A 20998-nucleotide genomic window follows, 5' to 3' on the forward strand; every position below is an offset into this window, starting at 1 on the left:
TCATGCTCTAGCCAGGCCTTCATCTCCCTTCATTTCCTCCACCCCATGGCTTCTGCTTCTCACAAGTTACCAGTGAAGGGGGGTTGTCAGAGGCGCAGAAATACACTCCACTCTGCCAGGTGGAGGTGAGAGCACTGACCCCTCCCAGCTGCCCACCCTCCCTGTGGTCTGGCTCCTGCTGAGGATGCACAGGGAGCCCTACCCTAGACACAGCCTCACTGAGCCCCACCCTAGAAGGAGAGAGAAACAAGCATGAGGCCAGCTTGCCTCCTAAAAATACACACCAGGGCTCCTGGAGGTCAGGGCCCGTGGCTTTTTCTTTTATGATCTTGCCCGCACAGTGTGGAGGATTGAACAGTGCAATATTTTCATAATCAAAAGAATAATAAACGACCACCTCAGTGGGCCAAGGCTGTGGGGTGGAGAGGCAGCTCTACAGGAGAGCCCTGAGCCACCAACGCCATGCCCTGATAAGGTCTGCAGTGGCACTTAAATCACTTCCTCCCTCCGTGCAGCTGAAGCTGCGTGAAGAAGTATGAAGCCCACCAGAGTTGGCACAGAAGGGAGCCAGGCCAGGGGGGCTGCACAGTAGAGAGCTGCTGAGGCCTGTTTCGCAGTACCCCAAGCTGATGCACCTTCGTGGAACAGGCCAGGAAAAAAGTACGGTGGTCAGTGACCCGGGGGATTAGAAGGGAGTGGCTGGGGTTAAGATGCCAGGCCCTGGCCAACTGGTTTGGAGTCAGGGGTGTACAGAACCAGGAAGTGTTACTCAGCCCAGATCCCCCTGCCCTTCCCGACAGCCCCACGCCTCCTCCTCTCTCCTAGGCCTCCGCAGCTCCTAGGAGAATTGCCCTCCCAGCCAGGCTCACCTCCTAGGCTTGGCCCAGCGCCTTCCCCAGAGGCGGGACCCCAAGTGAGGCCCAGGCAGCCCCACAGGAACGCAGGACCCTGGCTCTCAGATGTCCTTTCCTGCCCTGAGGCTATCTGGGAAAATCGAGGAAAGGCTGAGGAAATGGAGCAGCCAGGCTTGCTGTCAGGCCAAGGGGAGGGCAATTCTCCCCTCCCCAAGGTAATGCTGCTCTGCTGAGAAAACCTGAAGTCACCCTCGGCATGCCCCGAGCCTGGCCCTGGGAGGAGCCAGCCCTTTATAGGCACAGGGCTGCTCCACGTTAACACACCCTCTGCCTCCTTCCTTCCCCCCATCCCTGCAGGCTCTGCTAATGAGGGCCTGTCACGGGGCCCCAGGGCTGAGTCACCCACACCAGCCACAGGCCTCTTCCTTCCCCAGCAGTTGTTCCACACGCCTGCCTTTCAATTAGCTCCCACCTCCCGGAGCTCCTCACCCCACACCCACGGGGGCTGGGGAGCCAGGCCTGCCCGCGGGGACGCAGGGCGTTGGGCTGTGGAGGAAGAGGCGGCAGCGTGGTGACACACAAACCCGGATGGTCCCCAGAGGAATGTTACGCTCCCCGGTGCCCTGGGGCGTTGCCGCTGCCCCAATCCCTGCCTGCGGATGCTGCAATTACCTCAGAGCATGAGACCAGCCTTCCACCTGACTGAGTCAGCCGAAGACAACAACACATCTCCTCCGCCACACACTGGCACAAACAGCCAAGCCACTAATCAGTCTGGGAGCAAGCGGCGGAGAGGCCGGCCTCCCGCAGGGCCAGGGAGAGGGCGAGGAGCCCGGCACTGGGCAAGAGGAGCCACCTCAGATCGCGCCACAGCTGCCCTCGCTCCGGCTCCACGGAGTGGAGTGCTGTTTCTTCCTCCGGGGGTTTTTCCACTGCCCTATCAAGTAACCAGGCCACTCCTGTCCCTCTGGGAGACTCCCGTCGCCAGGAACTCTCAGCTTTTTCGGCTCTCCTGGACACGCGGCCAAAGGTCCCTGCTGAGCAGAAACCCGGAGGCCTCTGCTTCTGCCAGCGAAGGCTGCCTCCCTGATTCTCGCCGTTCACTGCTCCAGCGGGACCAGATGGCCCCCAGCTGCCCTTGAACCGGGCTTCTGAGGTACCAGGCTTGTCTGCTGGCTCCCCGGGGCCCCATGGAGACCTGGCAGAAAGGCTCCTTCTGCAGCACCTCCTTCTTCAAGGGGCTGAGCATGCGGCGGCCGCGGAGACTCCGGCGACAGGGCAGCGTGCTCAGCCAGGCCAGCACGGCTGGAGGGGACCACGAGGAGTACAGCAACCGAGAGGTCGCCCGGGAGCTGCGAGGGAGGCCAGATGGCCGGCGCCTGCCACTGTGGGGGGACGAGCAGCCCCGGGCCACCCTGCTGGCCCCGCCCAAACCCCCGCGCCTCTACCGAGAAAGCTCCAGCTGCCCCAACATCCTGGAGCCCCCATCCACCTACACCGCAACCTACTCTGCCACCCTGCCCTCCGCGCTCTCCCTGGCGGACGCCCTCCACCAATACTCCGATGAGGACCCTTTGGATACGCCCCCCTTCCAGAGGACACCTGCTCCGGACCTCAGTGATCCCTTCTTCTCCTTCAAAGTGGACCTGGGGATTTCACTTCTTGAGGAAGTTCTACAGATGCTGAGGGAGCAATTTCCCAGTGAGCCCAGCTTCTGAATGGGGGGAGGGTGGGCAGAGGTGGGTGAAAGAGCCAGAAGCCTGGGGACCCAGAGAAGGAGGGGACAGTCGTGGATTAAGGTAGGGATAGGAATCCAGGTCCCTGCCTTCCCTCTGGGTCCTGAACAGTTCTCTGAGTCACCCCAGAGTGGAGGGACAGAGGTACAGAGGCAAGATGGAAATGTGAGGGGGGCACCTGCTGGCAGGAGCCCTGAAGGCAGCTAGCTAGGCTGGGAAAGGGAGGCCATGCCTGCAACCACAGGGACCAGGCAGAGGCCAGCAGAGAGGGAGGGCGGCATAAGGGGTGAGTCCGGGGGTGGAGGACGCGCAGACTAGGCATGACAGATGGGTGCCCTGGGCCAGCTCCCTCTGAAGCCACTGTCAACAGAACGAGGTTACAGGACAGGTCTGGGCAAAAGTGGTCCAATCCAGGCTGGAGAGGAAAGTGGGAGACCTAAGGGGAGAGGGATGAAACAGGCGTGACCTTGTACAGTATGGTAGCCACTAGCTGCACGTGGCTGTTTAATTGAAATTAAATACAATTAAAAATTCAGCCCTCAGTCACACTAGCCAGGTTTCAGGTGCTCAACAGCCACATACGACTAACGGCTACCACACTGGACAGCGCAGAGTGAACGTTAACATCACTGGAGAAAGTTCTACTGGGCAGCACAGGCCTAGACCATGGCCTGGGGCCTGGTGGGGGGAAGGAGGAAGCATATGGGGCCTGCAAGGGAAGGGAGGGGCTGACAGAGTAGGAAGAATGAGGCAGGTAGAGATACACAGTGTAACTCTGGAAAACAAATCAAACAAATCACTAGCAGAAAAGGGAGCATGAGAGACTCAAAGTGCCAGTACAGCTGCCCGTAGCACGAGCACTCCCTGGTGCCCAAGGAAGGAGGCTCTAGGGAATGCCAGGCACAGACAGCTTGCGAAAGGGGGCTGTGCGGAATTCCCAGAATTACTAGTGACGGGAGCCCTTGGGAAATGCAACAAGAAACAGTGGCAGGTTTCCCTCCTTCCTGCGCCCATGAGAATATGGGCGGGAGGACTGGATCAGGGACAGACATGAAGCTCAGAGCTGTTACAATGAAGAGGCAAGCTGGTCTCCAGAATCCTCACCAGGACTGAGGAACTCTGCTTTGCTCAAAACCTCTGACGACGGGGCTACGGCCCCACCCTGAGGCCTGGCCAGAAGACTTGGAGCCAGAGCCCAGTTGGCCGCATGTGGTTCTGACACCCCAGGCCTTTCCAGGTGTGGCAGAGGGGGAAGGGAAGCCTGGACACACAGCGCCTCCACAACCCAAACCTGTGGCCTCCCCCTTCCCTCCTCTTGTGTGGCTGTGCTGAACTGAAAGCCCCCGTGGGATGGTGATAAAGAGAGCTCTTTGTAACACAGCCTATGGAGTGTCGTCTGGGGCTGTGAAATGCTGGGCCTTAACCGTGGGGAAACGGTCTCTAAAGAAGGGTCCCGAGTCAGGCTCAGACCAGGTCCTTTGCCTCCTCTGTCCAGGGTCTGGGACACACTCCAGAGAGCTCCCCATCCTCACGGCCAGGTGAGGGGCGTGGTGGCGGGGTGCCTGAGGCAATGGGAGCGGAGCCCTTGCTGACCCACGGAGGGGCATTCTTCCCCACCGAGGGGCTGGAACACGTCAGCCTGAGGCTCTCACACAGACCCCTGGGCACTTCAGAGAAGGGAGAGAGAGCTCTTGTCCCACCGAAGTGGGGACAAGTGTGACCAGGGCTGTGTGTGTGTATACGTGTGGGGCGGGGAGCGGAACATAAGCCTTCATGGAGCCGCGAGGACTAAGAGCCGGTGTTGGGCTTGTGTCAGCTCAAGTGCCTGCTTTACCACAAATCGGGCACCAGGCAGCACCTCAGTGTCGGCAGGGTAGCCAGTGTTATTTCTAAAGAGGAGATATTGCCTCTTGACAGTAGGTCCCCATCTGGGATAGCCGTGGACGCACCTGGAAGGAAGCTGGGGAAGGAAGCAGCCACCCTCATCACCGGCCCCTTCCCTGAAGCACCAGGTCATCTCAGCGCCAAATGCTTCACACTGCAACCAAGCGACCCGCAGGCCAGGACAACGCCTTTGGGTGATGATGAGAGAACCCAAAGGGGACCAGAATATGATAAATAAGGTCTAAGAGGTCTGTATAGGGTGGGCCCCACTGGCACTCAGAGAGGAAAGGGGATCAGCAAGGAATCCCAGTCCTCCTGCTTGGATTGGCAGACCTGCCAATCTCTCCATATTCCTGATGACTGGGATTTGCGAGGAAAGGGCCCTGAGAAGAGCCCAAACAGGAAGAGGCGCCCCGAAGCCTGAGCATGCCCGGCTGCGTGAGGCCTGGCTCCTTACCTGGGACAGTCCTGGGTGGTTAGGGCCCATTGTGCTCTGGGGCCGTCCCTCCAACCAGGAAATCTTCAGGGGGTTATCGACTAGGCCCACTTCATTCTGGACAGCCAGCTCCTGTCAAATACAGCATCCAGTCCTGGTCCCATCACTCCAGTCGGCTGCAGAGAGGCTCTCTCTACCCCCACAGAAAGAACCAGAACCAGCGCTCTCATCCTCCAAGCAAAGCACAGCAAACTTCACACAATGGTATGCTGAAGCGCTGACCTTCCCTGAGCGCCACGTGAGCTTTCTGACTGGGGAGTGGGGCAAGGGGAGAAGGCAGTGCCAGGGCTCCAACCTGGAGGCGTGCTGGCTTCCAGGGGAAGGTGGAGGGTGCGGAGCCAGGCAGCAGGAAATGAAGCCGTCCCTGGAATATTCTCCTGTCCATCCCTTCACCTGCTGTGCCTCTACTCCTGGGAGCTGGAGGGGCTCTGGGGAATCCTGGCTCTGAGCTGGCCCAGAGATCCCCCGGGAGTGTGGACACCTAAGCTCAGAGGGCCCACAGAACTGGATTCCTCCCCTGGAATGGCAGGGCTGTCGGCGGCCCCCAAAGCCCCACAGAGCACTCACCGCAGCCTTGATGGTTGCAAACTCCACCACGGCGGTGCCTGCCTTCTTACTGGACAGTACCAGGTTGAGCACCTCTCCGTACTGTGAGGATAAGGGGGTCCCGGTAAGCATGGCTCAGCCTTCAGGATGGCCCAGCTCACACCAGAGACAAGCCTGGGCCACCCAGAGGCCACCAGGCCATTTTTAGCTGGGGTATAACCTCTCATTGCTAGGTTCCCAGAAAGGGGGGATCAGAGATGGGAAAGAAAGGTTCCCTCGCCCCTCGGGAATGCAGAGGACAGCAAAGGAGAGCTCGGCAGACGTGGGAATTTAGACCAGCAGAGACGCACAGCTGCCTCAGCAACTGAAAGAGGTGAAGAGGATGTGGCTTTGGTGCCAGACAACAGCCTGTTCTCGCCCCACACACGCAGCCAAGCCCTTTGCTTCTAAGGACAGCAAGGGAGGGGGCACACGGCAACATGAGTGACTGGGGGGCCGTGGCCTGGGGAGAAGGTCTGTGACACAGAAAAAAAGGCAGGTAGAGATGGGAAGGAAGGTTAGGCCTGGAGCTCCTGGGGTTTGAGCTGAGGTGGGGCCTGAGATGATGGGTTAGGGGGAAGTCAGCAGGGCAGACCTTTTGAAAAAGCCGCAGGAGGACATCTCTGGAATAGCCGCCTTGTGACTTGGCCTCCTTCTTGCCCTTCCACTTGAGCTGAAAAGACAGCAGTGGGCGTCACCATTAAACACTGACTTCTCAGCAGAACGAGACCCTGCACCTGAGCTTTACAGTCTGAGCAGACACCCCCCCCTTCAAAGCACTGGTAATCTAGGGAGCACCCCCCAAAATGCATTCCCCTTGAAAACAGACAGGCAGGTGGCCTGCTCACCCACAGCTACGCTTCCAGCCCTATAAGATGCTCTCCTTCGAGGGCCTCAGGGATGCAGCCTTCAGGGCTAAGAGCAGCCTTTCACGGCCAGCTCTGAGAGGCCATCCTGATGCCCAGGCAGTGGGAAGATGGAAGGATGGGATGTGGGTAGTGGTGTGGCTCCCAGAGAGCCAGCATCCCCGCCAGAAGCACCTGTGCCCATGGAATCATCTGTTCTGCTGAGAGGAGATGGTGTGAGGTGGCCTGTAGATCCGCAGGGCTCACCTTTAGCTTGGGGGTTCCTTTGCTTTCAGGATTTTCTGCCATTCCTAGAAAATTTAGGAAAATTAGCAAGGTAGAATATGATGGAGTCAGAGGTTCTCTCTCCAATGGAGACACAGGCCAGGGCCAAAGGACCTAGAAAAGATCACTCCTGACCAAGGGCAGTATTTGCCCCGCCCTGCTGTGGAGCCTGGTAGGGCAAGTAGAGGCAATCCCACCCCAACCCTGAGGAGCTGTCACCTTGGGACAGCTGCCCAGCTGCCTGCTGAAGGCCATGGTCAGCACTCTGCCAACAAAGGGCTATGAACACCTACGGGGGGCAGAAGGTAGAGGTACAGACCACACAATTCTACTGAAACAGAGTACCCCAGAGCCTTCCCCACCCCGCCCTGGTGATCTGCTCCAAAACAGAGCCAGCTCTGCTTGGGACTAGGATAAATGGGGCCAGGAGATCTCAGGTAGAGTGAAAAGCCAATAGCCCTCAGAGAACTGGTAAGAAGAGACAGGTGGCATGTGTCCAAGTGGGGTGCCCAGGGGGTTCCAGCAGGTGGAAGGTTCCAGAACAACTTCCCTGAGCAGCCAGTGTGGCCACTCTGGGCATCAAGAGCTGCCTCAGAGGGGGAGGCAGGTTTGGGGGACGGACTCTCACCTCTCAACCTCTGTTCCCGTTCCTGGCGTATCTGCTCCTGGATCACCCTCTGCTGCTCCTCCAGCTGCCGGGAACCCTCTTCTCGCAGGCGTCTGATCTGCAGAGTGGGAGTTGGGGAGGGTGACAGTTCTGTGCAGATCCAATTCCAGGTTGGCTCACCTTGCAAAGGTCCCTGGGACATTCCACCTGCAAGCTAGGCTCAGCAACCTGCAGGTGGGACAGATTACCCAGATCCCACAGAAGAAAGTGGAAATGGCATGTCCTCTCCAGTCACGGCAACCCCTTTGCTCCACCAGCCTCCTCCCCCTGCAGATGGCCGCAGTGCCTGGACGCTCACCTCTTGCTCTAGTGTCCCGGTGCTCCGGCTCTCCTCCTCCTCCTCCTCGTCGCTGCCGTGGGCCTGGGCCTGCCGCTCCCGGGCCTCCAGATCTACGAACAAGGGTTGAATGACCCAATGTCTGGTCTAAGCAGTTTCTACATGGCCCCAGCCTACCAGGCTCTGGCTGCTTCCCCAAAGTCTCACACAGCATGAACCTATACAGTAACTCTGGCCCCTCCCTCAATGCCCATGTGCTCCCAAATTAATTTCCATCGAGAAAAGTCCTAACAAGGGAGAGAATAGGATCCAGCTGAGTGGCCGGGGTCTGGAAAAGTTAAAGCAGCTCACGCTGACCAAGCTGGTTCTCCAAACAGTGAACAAGGTGTGGGTGGGTGCTTATGTCAGCAGCCCAGGGCCACGGGTCAGGGCTGCCAGTGGGTGGAGCTCCTGGCCTCTGTTCCTGTGGTTTGGCACCACAGCCTGACCTGCGACCTTGCCATGGCTTTGATGCTCTTCCCACCACTGAGCTCAAGTTCCCACAGAATCTTCTTCTTTTTTTTTTTGGCTGTGTTGGGTCTTCGTAGCTGCGCGCAGGCTTTCTCTAGTTGTGGCGAGCGGGGTCTACTCTTCGTTGCAGTGCGCGGGCTTCTCATTGCGGTGGCTTCTCTTGTTGCGGAGCACGGGCTCTAGGCATGTGGGCTTCAGTAGTTGCAGCACGTGGGCTCTAGAGCACAGGCTCAGTAGTTGTGACGCACGGGCTTTGTTGCTCCGCAGCATGTAGGATCTTCCTGGACTAGGGATTGAACCCATGTCCCCTGCATTGGCAGACAGATTCTTAACCACTGCGCCACCAGGGAAGTCTCCCGACGGAATCTTCTACCTCCCCCCTCAACTCACATTTACCAAGCCTCACTGTGGACCCAGCTACAACGGCTCCTACAGGAACGGCAGCCTCCATGCAAGGACATCACCCCAGGTCCTGGAGCCTTCCCACCTTCCAAGAGAAACCTGACTGTGGCCCTGTCCCAGGCCAGCTGCTGTGACAAATGCTTCTGTCAGGTCTGGGACTCGCCGCTTTGTTTTCTGTTCACTTTACTTACCTAAACTCTTCAGGTTTGTTTGTTTTTGATGGATGTACTGGGATGGTATGTGTACATAATAAATATATGGATGTGAAGCAGGCAAGAGGAAGGGGAGGAAAATCGAGTAAAGAATGCTTGGACCAATCTTATGGGGGTGATGAAAATGTTCTAAAATTGATTTAGGGTCATAGTTGCACCATTTGGTAAATTTACTAAAAATCACTGAACTGTTCACTTGAAATGGGTGGATGATATGATATACGAAATATATGTCAATAAAGCTGTTTTTTAAAAGACGAATGCCTGAATCTCTTTGGATCCTTCTGAGAGGATTTCACAGGGACGAATGAAGAAGATCCAGGATGGCATGGCCAACAAGGACGCTGATTGTACTCATGCTGTGTGGGTTCAAATCCTGGCTCCAGCAAGTTCTTATCCTTTTGGTGCCTTAGCCTCTTTTGTCTATAAAAAGTGGGTTTCATAACACCCAGCTCCTTGGATAGTTGTAATAATTAAAGGAGGCAGTAAAACATCTGTCACAGCGCTTAGCTAATAGCACACCTAGTCACTGTTATTATTCCTAAGACTGTCCTTTAGGAGCCACTCCTGAGAACGGGGTTCTGCCCTGAGCCGGGGTTCTGCCCTGAGCTGGGGCCGCAAAGCTCTGAGTTGCTGGAACTGAAGCTACAGGAGGAAAGGTGGGGGAGCTGCAGGAAAGCGGTCCAGGGAAACTGCAGGCTACCAGCACCACGATGTCACCTACCAAGCTTCACTTTCTTCCTTCTCTCATCAAGTTTCTGGGTCCTCTCTGCTGCCTGCTTCCTGGCTTTCCTGACCTTGTCATATGCAGCCTGGCAGAAGAAAGGAACACGGAGGAGCAGTCAGCCAGGGAACACACACAGAGCCCAGCCACCTCCCCAGCCCTGCCGCTAGCCCTAGAGCCATCAGGAGGCAGTCTGGTGACAGGGTCTTCAGGCTAGGACAGCAAGGACTGTGACGCATGGCCAGGTATAGAGGATGAAGCACACAGTGGTCTATAAATGTGGAGTACAATTTAGATAGAGAAGGATGAGCTTACCCTGGCGGCAGCATCGGTCAGTACCTCCAAGGCCTGAGAAAGCTGATGGAAGAGTTCAGCTAAACACAGGGATCAAAAAAGAGAGAGGAGAAAAGTAAAGTTAGACTTGATGATGGTGTGCTCCCTCAAAAGAGCACCTCAAAGAAGCCACAAGCTGCTAGAAAAGCAGACATCAGCAGATGATGGACTAGCAAGGAAGGGTGAGCGCATCAGCAATTGACCAGATGCTCCTAACATGCGAAGTGCAGCCTTGGGGCCCAGCGCCCAAAGCCAGGCTGTGCGCGTTGGCCTCCCACAGCACTCACACCACACCCAGGTGGGTTGGCCTCCTTCTCCCCATGCCTAGGAGAGGCTCACCTGCTCTGGGATTATCCGGATTTTTGTCTGGGTGGCAGGAGAGGGCCTTCTGCCTATATGCCTTCTTCATCTGGAAGAGTTAAGATTTGGTTATTTACTCTCTCACCACAGGACAGAAAGCAAAACATTGTTAAAGTGATAAGGGAAATCCAGGGAGTGCTCTCCATCGCTAAAAGAAAGGCTGCCACACTGAAACAGTCACCTCACAACCACAGAGGAGACCTGCAGTGGAGGCAAAGGCCGTGGAGGGAGCTGACCACTGCCCTGCAGTAGAGGGGCTGGGCCTGCTTCCTGCTGAGCACCCAGTCTTACCACTGTGGATGTCAGAGGGCTCCTGGCAGGGGGCAGATGTCCCTATAGCCACCCGGAAACAGGCACTCTCACACACTCATGGTGTAATGTAATGTAAACCAGGGCAACCTTTCTGGAGGGAAATTTAGCCATCAAAATTTAAAATGTACTTTCCCTTTGACTTACTCTGGAATTTGGACTTGTAGAAGCATGCCAAAATAAATATGCAAGGATGTCCACTAAAACATAGTTTATATTACCCCAAAGTGGAGCCAACCAAAATCTCCAACAACGGAGAGACCCATTAAAAAAATTACCATAGACAGAAGTCTGTATGTGTTGTCTAGAAAGATCTTCAAGTCCTCATCACAAGAAAAAAAAATCATAACAATGTATGGTAACAAATAGCAAATCATGTTGTACAAAATGTGCCAATTATACCTCAACTTAAAAAAAAGAAAGAAATATCTTCAAGGTATGGTGCATGAAAAAAACAAGGCTTAGTATATACAATGATCATTTTGGGGTTGAAAATAAACAAGAAAGTAAAAGAAATGTAAATAGTTAGAGACACTCGGGCATGTGCACAGCCCTTGTTTTCTCTTCTTCTCTTTCCTCAAAGCAATCATATGAAACTTGTGGTTTCCTTTGGAAAGAAGCTGAAAGTGGGGGGGAAGGAAACATTTACTTCTCATTTTATACTTTTCTGTAGTTCAAATTTTCAAACCTTAAATAAGTCTTACTTTATTATCTTTTTTATTGATAACGGGTTATCTTGGTGGCGAGGCTATGGTCCTTTTTTAGTTTTTATCTTTGCACCTCTCTGTATTAAAAAGAACATGTTTTATTTCTTATATTAGTAAAAATAAGCAAACATAGCCACCAAGATTCTCTTTTATATATTCCCCACACATAAGGGAAGGCAGAGCACAAAATCCCAGAAGCTACCCTCTGCTTCCTGAGGCCTTGCTCTCAGTTCTGCCTGCACACCTTACCTACTGCTCAAACCTCCTGGGAGGAGGAGCCTCTAGACCAGAACCTCTACCAGTAGCTAAGAAGACTGGCTCCCCAGGCTTCCCAGAGGGAACCAATAAACACTTCTATCCAAAGTGTGCTAAATAAGGGGCTTCGGGGCTTCCCTGGTGGCGCAGTGGTTGGGAATCTGCCTGCCAATGCAGGGGACACAGGTTCGAGCCCTGGTCTGTGAAGATCCCACATGCCACGGAGCAACTAAGCCCGTGAGCCATAACTACTGAGCCTGCGCGTCTGGAGCCTGTGCCCCGCAACAAGAGAGGCCGCGATAGTGAGACGCCCGCGCATCGCGATGAAGAGTGGCCCCCACTTGCCGCAACTGGAGAAAGCCCTCGCACAGAAATGAAGACCCAGCACAGCCATAAATAAATAAATAAATAAATAAACTTATTTAAAAAAAAAAAATAAGGGGCTTCGGAGGCAAGCAGCCAGCACCCCCAGGGGAGGGCCTGCGGGCAGGTGCCTAACTCCACTCCCACCTCCAGAGCTAAGGAGGGCCAGGAGCCACCTAGCCCAGGACCTCTGGGGTGTGCTGCCACCTGCTGCGCCACGGCTAGAACCACACCTCCACCTGCCAGGGCAACCAAGCCCATCTAGCTCTCCTGGCTGAGCCTGAGGAAGCAGGAACCACTCCCAGGACAGGCTTTGAGCAGAGAGGGTGTAGATGTGCTTCCCTGCTCCCCAACCTTCCCAACTGCCCACCTACGTTCACCTCCCACCCCAACTTAGGTCTTCACCATTAAAAAGAAATGACAACAATAACAAAATCTAGCTTTTTTCACTATTAAGAAATAATAATAAGGGAAGGGGAGGTGATAGTTTTATATATAGTCTCACACTTGGAATATTCATCTTTACTCTTTTTTTAGAATTATTTATTTATTTATTTATTTATTTTTGGCTGTGTTGGGTCTTCGTTTCTGCACGAGGGCCTCCTCAAGCTGTGGCGAGCGGGGGCCACTCCCCATCGCGGTGCGCGGGCCTCCCACCACCGCGGCCCCCCCTATTGCGGAGCACAGGCCCCAAACGCGCAGGCCCAGCAGCTGCGGCCCACGGGCCCAGTTGCTCCGCGGCACGTGGGATCCTCCCAGACCAGGGCTCGAACCCGCGCCCCCTGCACTGGCAGGCAGACTCCCAACCACTGCGCCACCAGGGAAGCCCTCATCTTTACTCTTTAGGCACCTTATCATTCATCTTTTCTCCCTTTTACTCTTTCTTTTCCTTTCTCCATTATGCCCAGGGCCTTATTTCTTTTTATTTTAAACCAAGCCTTTATTATATATTCTTTACATTTAAGGGTCCTTTATTTGTTTTTTCAAAAAGTAAAACAATACAAAAAATATATAAAGAGAGAGCTAAAAAGCTAATATTCTTTCCCCATTTCCCCAGCCCTCTCTCCAAGGTTCCTGTGTTAACTGGATGGTGGGTGTCCTTCTAAACCTTCCCCCTTGATCATTCCAACAAATGATTTGGGGTCTTGTTTTGGGGTCTTTGGGGTCTTGTTTCTGCCTCTCCACCCCCACCTCTCTCTCTCTGATCCCAGGCCCTTTCTCTGAACTGGTTGTGAGGAAGAGGAAGGGAGAAGAGGGTGTCTATTGCCTCAATTTGTAACACTGCCCTCGGAATGAGCTTCCTCAGGACCAGGATTAGCAGCCATGCACTACTGATATTGGAGGATTTTGTGGAAGATGGTTTCTTTTATATCATGGGGCTCTTTTCAAAGAGTTACATGTTCTTTTTTGTAAATCTAAGAGGGACAGTAAAAGGGAGAGAGGAGCTAAGAAGGAATAGTACGAAAGAAAAATAAAAGAAGCATGGGGGTGCTGGGTAGTAGTACATTCTTCATTTTCTCTTCTTTTTTTAAAGAATACAGATTTTTATCCTAAACGAATGATATTAAATATTGTTTTGTGTTTTATAATTCATTTTAGATGTTCTATATCAGAAGATTGGTGGGGTTTTTTTCACTTAAACAGGAAAACAAAACTGTTCAAGCAAAAAAACTAAGTATATAATAATGGGAAATAATCTACATATATTAATTTGCTTCCTTATCAATTCTCTTTCCAGAATGTGTTCCTTTGACATATGTCTTTAACAGTCTCATCAGACTTTATTTGAAGCAATAGTACAACTGGACCTAGGTCACCTCACCCCCTGTATGGGTGGACCCCCATCTTACCCCCACCCCTCCAGCCTCCCACACTCCCAACATCTACAACCAAACACAACTGCCCCAATCAACTTGATGTATCCTGGACCCCTATTTCCTCAAGGGCTTACTGGGCCTCCATTTCCAAATCACCCTTTAAAGGTGAAAGAGGTTGAACATTCTGTGTTTCAAGATCCTATTGGAAAAATTTACCAGTCTCATGAGTAGGGGGAGAGGTGAGGCCAGAAGGTCAAGGTCAGGCTGGTATTCATTTTTAGAGAGGAATGTCTAAGGGTAGGAGGGGAGCTCTCCGAGAGCCCTTCAGTACAGCACCGAATCTACCCCACCTCCCAGGTCCACTCATGGAGCAGCTAGGATATGGAGGGGCTGAGCTGGAGCTGGGGATACAGAGGAAAGTCAGGAATTTCCCTGAGACTGAAGAGAAAGGACACTGCTTAGCAAGGAAGATGGCTATGAAAACAATGAATTACACTGAGGTTGTAAGATGCCTGTAAGAGAGGGCCCTAAGAATGGAAACAAAGAGAAAAGAGTGGCTAATTTTAGCCCTGAGGGCCTCAGAGAGGAGGCAATATCTGAGCTGGATCTGAAAGGTGAGTAACAGTTCTCCAAGCAGAGCCAGAAAGGGCATTCAAGACAGAGGATGTGGAAGAGCCCAACTTCTCTTCAAGCCCCAGACAAGCTTAGAGAAGAAATGTTTTCCTTTACTGAGGAATAAGTACTGAGAACAGAAAAAGACATGGAAAAGGAGAGACATGGTTGCAATAAAACATGGGAATAAAAATAATGTTTTTGTCAAAGAATATTTTGGTTAATTAAAAAAAAAAAAATTCAACCAAAGAAAAGTAATAGAAGAAAACCAGGAAAAGAATAAATTCATACAAACAAGTTTTAACGCACAAACTTGGGGTGAAGAAATGCTAGGGAATGAGAGCATACATGTAGGCAAAGAAATGCAAACTGGGCCGAGAAGAGGAGAAAAAGATTAAAGTTAACTCAGGTATGATACTGAAAGTACAAGAAAGTTAACGTGATTCATAACGTATGTGTGATTCATAAAACAAAGAGTAGAACAATTAGAAGAGAAAGCCCCACAGTGCATATGAGCAGGGCCAGATGTGGAGAGCCTTCTGAGTTCAAAAGTAATGAACCAGGATGAATGACTGAGGAGGCATTTGGGGTCTCCAAGCCCAAAGAACTTGAACCTCAAAGTTCTCTGTGAGCTAATCAAAGTTTATCATAAAGCACAAAGGCAAGATTAATGGAACATATAAGCATGGCCAAGAAACAAATAGTAATAAATATAAAAATTCAATGTATAGTAAAAAGTATTACTAAAATCCAATACACTGAGTGAAAAAAAAAAGTTTTTAGCTCTTCATCTCAAACCATATACCAAAATAATTCCAGATAGATAAAAAAACTAAATACAAAAAAAGAAACTAAAAGAACCTAAAGAAAGAAAATGATGGTAAAAAAAGAAAATGATGGGACCTTTTTTTTTTTTTTTTTAAAGTAAGCGGTACCGGGCTTCCCGGGTGGCGCAGTGGTTGAGAATCTGCCTGCCGATGCGGGGGACACGGGTTCGAGCCCTGGTCTGGGAAGATCCCACATGCCGCGGAGCAGCTGGGCCCGTGAGCCACAATTGCTGAGCCTGTGCGTCTGGAACCTGTGCTCCGCAACAAGAGAGGCCGCGATAGTGAGAGGCCTGCGCACCGCAATGAAGAGTGGCCCCCGCTTGCCGCCACTAGAGAAAGCCCTCACACAGAAACGAAGACCCAACACAGCCATGAATAGATAAATAAATAATAAATTAAAGTAAATTAAAAAAAAAAAGTAAGCGGTACCTTATTTTATTTTATTTATTTATTTATTTATTTATTTTTGGCTGTGTTGGGTCTTCGTTTCTGCGCGAGGGCTTTCTGTAGTTGTGGCAAGCGGGGGCCACTCTTCATCGCGGTGCGCGGGCCTCTCACTATCGCGGCCTCTCTTGTTGCGGAGCACAGGCTCCAGATGCGCAGGCTCAGTAGTTGTGGCTCACAGGCCTAGTTGCTCCGTGGCACGTGGGATCCTCCCAGACCAGGGCTCGAACCCGTGTCCCCTGCATTGGCAGGCAGATTCTCAACCACTGCGCCACCCGGGAAGCCCCATGATGGGACTTTTAATCTGCTTTTAGGATGGGGAAGAAATTCCTAAGCATTAAAACAAGGGAAGGAATCACACATGCATGCACACACACATGCATACTTACACAAAATGAATGGATTTACAAATGAAAAAATTTTAATTTCCCTAAGTAAAAAATCATAGACAAAAGAAAAAAATCATAGACAAAATTAAAAGATGAAGGTAATGATAACAGAGAGAAGTATCTGCATGAAATATGACACACAACACAGTCTTCACTATGCATAGAAATCATGCAGAAAAAGACAAGCAAGAAAAAGACAAACTACAAGAAAACAAAGAGAACATGAAGAAACAATTCATAGAATATAAATGGTTAATAACATGAAAAGTGTGCACAGCAAAGGAAACAATAAACAAAATGAATAGAAAACCCTCAGAATGGGAGAAAATATTTGCAAACAAAGCAACTGACAAGGGATTAATTTCCAAAATATACAAACAGCTCATACAGCTCAATATCAAAAAAACAAATGACCCAATCAAAAAACGGGCAGAAGACCTAAATAGACATTTCTCCAAAGAAGACATACAGATAGCCAACAAACACATGAAAAAATTCTCAACATCACTAGTTACTAGAGAAATGCAAATCAAAACTACAATGAGGTATCACCTCACATAGGTCAAAATGGCCATCATAAAAAAATCTACAAACAATAAATGCTGGAGAGAGTGTGGAGAAAAGGGAACCCTCCTACACTGTTGTGGGAATGTAAATTGGTACAACCACTATGGAGAACAATACGGAGGTTCCTTAAAAAACTAAAAATAGAGCTACCATATGACCCAGCAATCCCACTCCTAGGCATATATCCAGAGAAAACCATAATTCGAAAGGATGCATGCACCCTGATGTTCATTGCAGCACTATTTACAATAGCCAGGACACAGAAGCAACCTAAATGTGCATCGACAGAGGAACGGCTAAAGAAGATGTGGTACATATATACAATGGAATATTACTCAGCCATAAAAGGAATGAAATAGTGTCATTTGCAGAGATGTGGATGGACCTAGAGATTGTCATATAGAGTGAAGTAAGTCAGAAAGAGAAAAACTAATATCACTTGTATGTGGAATCTAGAAAAATGGTAGAGATGAATTTATTTGCAAAGCAGAAATAGAGTCACAGATGTAGGGAATAAATTTAATGTTACCAAGTGGGGAAAGGAAGGGTGGGATGAATTGGGAGATTGAGACTGACATATATACACTACTATGTATAAAACAGATAACTAACGAGAACCTATTGTATAGCACAAGGAACTCTACTCAATGCTCTGTGGTGACCTAAATGGGAAGGAAATCTATAAAAGAGTGGATATATGTATATGTATGACTGATTCACTTTGCTGTACAGCAAGAAACTAAGACAACATTGTAAAGCAACTATACTCCAATAAAAATTAATTAAAAAGAAAAACATGAGGGACTTCCCTGGTGGCGCAGTGGTTAAGAATCTGCCTGCCAACGCAGGGGACACAAGTTCGATCCCAGGTCCAGGAAGATTCCACATGCTGCAGAGCAACTAAGCCTATGCGCCACAACTACTGAGCCCGCGTGCCACAACTACTGAAGCCCACACGCCTAGAGTCTGTGCTCCGCAACAAGAGAAGCCACCTCAATGAGAAGCCCATGCACCACAATGAAGAGTAGCCCCTGCTCGCCACAACTAGGAAAAGCCTGTGCGCAGCAACAAAGACCCAATGCAGCCTAAATAAATAAATAAATAATAAGTAAATACATTTAAAAAATAAAATAAAATAAAATCATGGTTAAAAAAAACATGAAAAATTTTCAGCCTCACACACAAAAATTAGGCCCTTTTCACCTCTCAGTTGACAACAAGGAAAACAAGGATGGTATTTAATGTTGGTGGCTTTATGGTGAATATGTAAATTGACACCATGAGCCTGGTTTTTTTTTTTTTTTTTTGGCTGTACTGCATGGCTTGCAGGATCTTAGTTCCCTGACCAGGGATTGAACCCGTGCCCCCTGCAGTGGAAACATGGAGCCCTAGCATTGGACTACCAGGGAATTCCCAACACAATGATTCTGGAAAGCAATCGGGCACTATAATCAGGAAGCTTTGAAAAGTGCAGACCCTTTGATCCCGCAAGGCCTCTTCTAAGAGCCTATTCTAAAGAAATACTTAGAAATTTATACAGTATTTATAAACATTGCTGTTCATTTATAGCACTATTTATAAAAGAGAAAGTCAGAAATCATCTACATTCCAAAACAACAAAAATGGTAGCTAGCACTTACCACATAGCAAGCTGTCTGAAGTGCTTTACTTATAGTAACTTACTTAACTCTTAACACATCCCTATGAGGTAGAAATTATCATCCTCATTTTACAAAGGAGGAAATTGTGACATAATGAGGCGTTCATTATGATACTGAAAATTCATTCAATGAAAAACCATGCAATCATTATTTCATACAATACCTGCTCTACTCTAACCATACACCATAGAAAAAACTGTGGCTACCACCCCACCCATGCCATCAAAGGCCAAATAGGGAGTCTAGACTTCCACCCTTACCAGCTGTAACAAAGCACCCCAAACCTTTGCCAGGGTGGTGTCAGAGAAGGCCAAGAAGGGAGTTCACCCTCGCCAAATGAAAATATAAAAATATCCCTGAAAGAGAGGGTTATAGTTGACATTTACTTTTCACAATGAGCTTGTATTACTTTTCACATCAAGAAAAAGATTGTTAAAAAAAAAAAAATTAAATTCTCCAATCAAAAGACAGAGTGGCTGGGACTTCCCTGGTGGTCCAGTGGTAAAGAATCTGCCTTACAATGCAGGGGACGCAGGTTCAATCCCTGGTCAGGGAACTAAGATCTCACATGCTGCAGGACAACTAAGCCCGAGTACCACAACTACTGAGCTTACGCGCCTCAACTAGAGCCTGCGTGCCACAAGCTACAGAGTCCACGCTCTCTGGAACCCGCATGCCACAACTACAGAGCCCACGTGCCCTGGAGCCTGCATGCCACAACTAGAGAAGAGAAAATCTACACACCACAACTACAGAGAAGCCCACGCACCACAACAAAAAGGCTGCACGCTGCAACGAAAGATCCCACATGCCTCAGTGAAGATCCTGTGTGCCACAACTAAGACCCGATGCAGCCAAAAACAAACAAACAAACCCCAAGACCCATCTATATGCTGCCTACAAGAGACTCACTTCAGATGTAAGGACACACACAGACTGAAAGTGAAGGGATGGAAAAAGATATTTCAAGCAAATGAAAACCAAAAAAAGCTGAGGCAGCTATACTTATATCAGACAAAATAGGCTTTAAGACAAAGGCTGTAATAAGAGACAAAGAAGGTCATTACATAATGATAAAAGAGTCAACCCATCAAGAGAATATAACATCTGTAAATATTTATGCACACAACACAGTAGCACCGAAATATATAAAGCAAATATTAACAGACCTAAAGGGAGACATAGACAGCACTACAATGATAGCAGAGGATTTTAATACCCCTCTTTTATCAATGGATAGATCATCCAGACAGCATATCAATAAGGAAACATCAGCCTTAAATGACACATTAGTTCAGATGGACTTAACAGACATATATATAACACTCCACCCAAAAGCAACAGAATAGGGGCTTCCCTGGTGGCGTAGTGGTTAAGAATCCACCTGCCAATGCAGGGGACACAGGTTCGAGCCCTGGTCCGGGAAGATCCCACATGCCGCGGAGCAACTAAGCCCATGCGCCACAACTACTGAGCCTGAGCTCTAGAGCCTGTGAGCCACAACTACTGAGCCCGCACGCTACAACTACTGAAGCCCATGTGCCTAGAGCCCGTGCTCTGCAACAAGAGAAGCCACTGCAATGAGAAGCCCACGAACCACAACGAAGAGTAGCCCCCACTCGCCGCAACTAGAGAAAGCCCGCACGCAGCAACAAAGACCCAATGCAGCCAAAAATAAATAAATAAAATAAATAAATTAAAAGAAAAAAAAAAGGAACAGAATACACATTCTTCTCAAGCACACATGGAACATTCTGCAGGACAGATCATATATTAGGCCACAAAACAAGTCAATAAATTTAAGAAGACTGAAATCATATCAAGCATCTTTTCTGACCAAAATGGCATGAAACTAGAAATAATTACAAGAAGGGAACTGGAAAATTCAAATATGTGGAGATTAAACAACATGCTACCAAACAACCAATGGTTCAAAGAAATATCAATGAGAGCAAGATCTGTTTTTTTTGAAAAGATAACAAGACAGACGAATTTTTAGCTAGACTCCCCAAGAAAAAAGAGGGGACTCAAATAAATAAAATCAGAAATGAAAGATGAGCCATTATAATTGATATCACAGAAGTACAAAGGATCATGAGACTACTCTGAACAATTATATGCCAAAAAATTGGACAACCTAGAAGAAATGGATAAATTCACAGAAACATACAACCTACCAAGACTGAATAATGAAGAAACATAAAATCTGAACAGACCAATTGCCAGTAAGGAGATTGAATCAGTAAATAAAAATCTCCCAATAAACAAAAGTTCAGGACCAGACAGCTTCACTGGTGAATTCTACCAAACATTTAAAGAAGAATTAGGGACTTCCCTCGTGGTGCAGTGGTTAAGAATCCACCTGCCAATGCAAGGGACATGGGTTCAATCTCTGGTCCAGGAAGATACCACATGCCGCAGAGCAGCTAAGCCCGTGCGCCACAACTACTGAGCCTGCACTCTAGAGCCCGTGAGCCACAACTACTGAAGCCTGTGTGCCTAGAGCCCGTGTTCCACAAGAGAAGCCACCTCAATGAGAAGCCTGCACACTGCAACGAAGAGTAGCCCCCACTCACCAAAACTAAAGAAAGCCCGCGCACAGCAACGAAGACCGAACACAGCCAAAAATTAAAAAATTAAAATTAAAAAAATTTTGTTTAAATTTTAAAAAATTTAAAAAAAAAATAAAGAAGAATTCATACTAATCCTTCTCACTCTTGCAAAGAATAGAAGAGGAGGACACATTTCCAAACTACCTTTGCAAGGCCAGCATTATTGCCCTGATACCAAAACCAGACAAGGATGCCACAAGAAAAGAAAATTATAGGCCAACACCCCTGATGAACACTGATGCAAAAATTGACAACAAAATATTAG

General features: G+C 49.4%; 2 protein-coding genes across 4 annotated transcripts in view; one reads left to right on the plus strand and one right to left on the minus strand.

The window, feature by feature from the left end:
- Positions 1 to 20998, minus strand: part of DNAJC17 (DnaJ heat shock protein family (Hsp40) member C17) — a 38454-nt gene that overhangs the window by 516 nt on the left and 16940 nt on the right. Inside the window, exons 2-10 of one of the 3 annotated variants that reach the window (XM_082387265.1) lie at positions 10150 to 10219; positions 9793 to 9851; positions 9478 to 9565; positions 7651 to 7742; positions 7314 to 7410; positions 6668 to 6711; positions 6151 to 6228; positions 5538 to 5618; positions 4932 to 5042 (exon numbers count right to left, since the gene is read on the minus strand). In XM_082387265.1, the coding sequence (XP_082243391.1) occupies positions 4932 to 5042; positions 5538 to 5618; positions 6151 to 6228; positions 6668 to 6711; positions 7314 to 7410; positions 7651 to 7742; positions 9478 to 9565; positions 9793 to 9851; positions 10150 to 10219 (720 nt within the window). Of the gene's footprint in view, positions 1 to 4931; positions 5104 to 5537; positions 5619 to 6150; positions 6229 to 6595; positions 6712 to 7313; positions 7411 to 7650; positions 7743 to 9477; positions 9566 to 9792; positions 9852 to 10149; positions 10220 to 20998 lie in introns of those variants that run through there. The other 2 variants (XM_082387264.1, XM_082387266.1) reach the window with 2 other exon arrangements.
- Positions 1527 to 4047, plus strand: LOC309626524 (uncharacterized protein C15orf62, mitochondrial). The gene has a single exon (XM_082387291.1). The coding sequence runs from the start codon at positions 2045 to 2047 to the stop codon at positions 2570 to 2572; it is 528 nt and encodes a 175-aa protein (XP_082243417.1). The 5' UTR covers positions 1527 to 2044; the 3' UTR covers positions 2573 to 4047.

Source organism: Balaenoptera borealis, assembly GCF_965194805.1.
Source record: "Balaenoptera borealis genome assembly, chromosome: 3".
In the NCBI taxonomy this organism is placed as follows: Eukaryota; Metazoa; Chordata; class Mammalia; order Artiodactyla; family Balaenopteridae; genus Balaenoptera; species Balaenoptera borealis.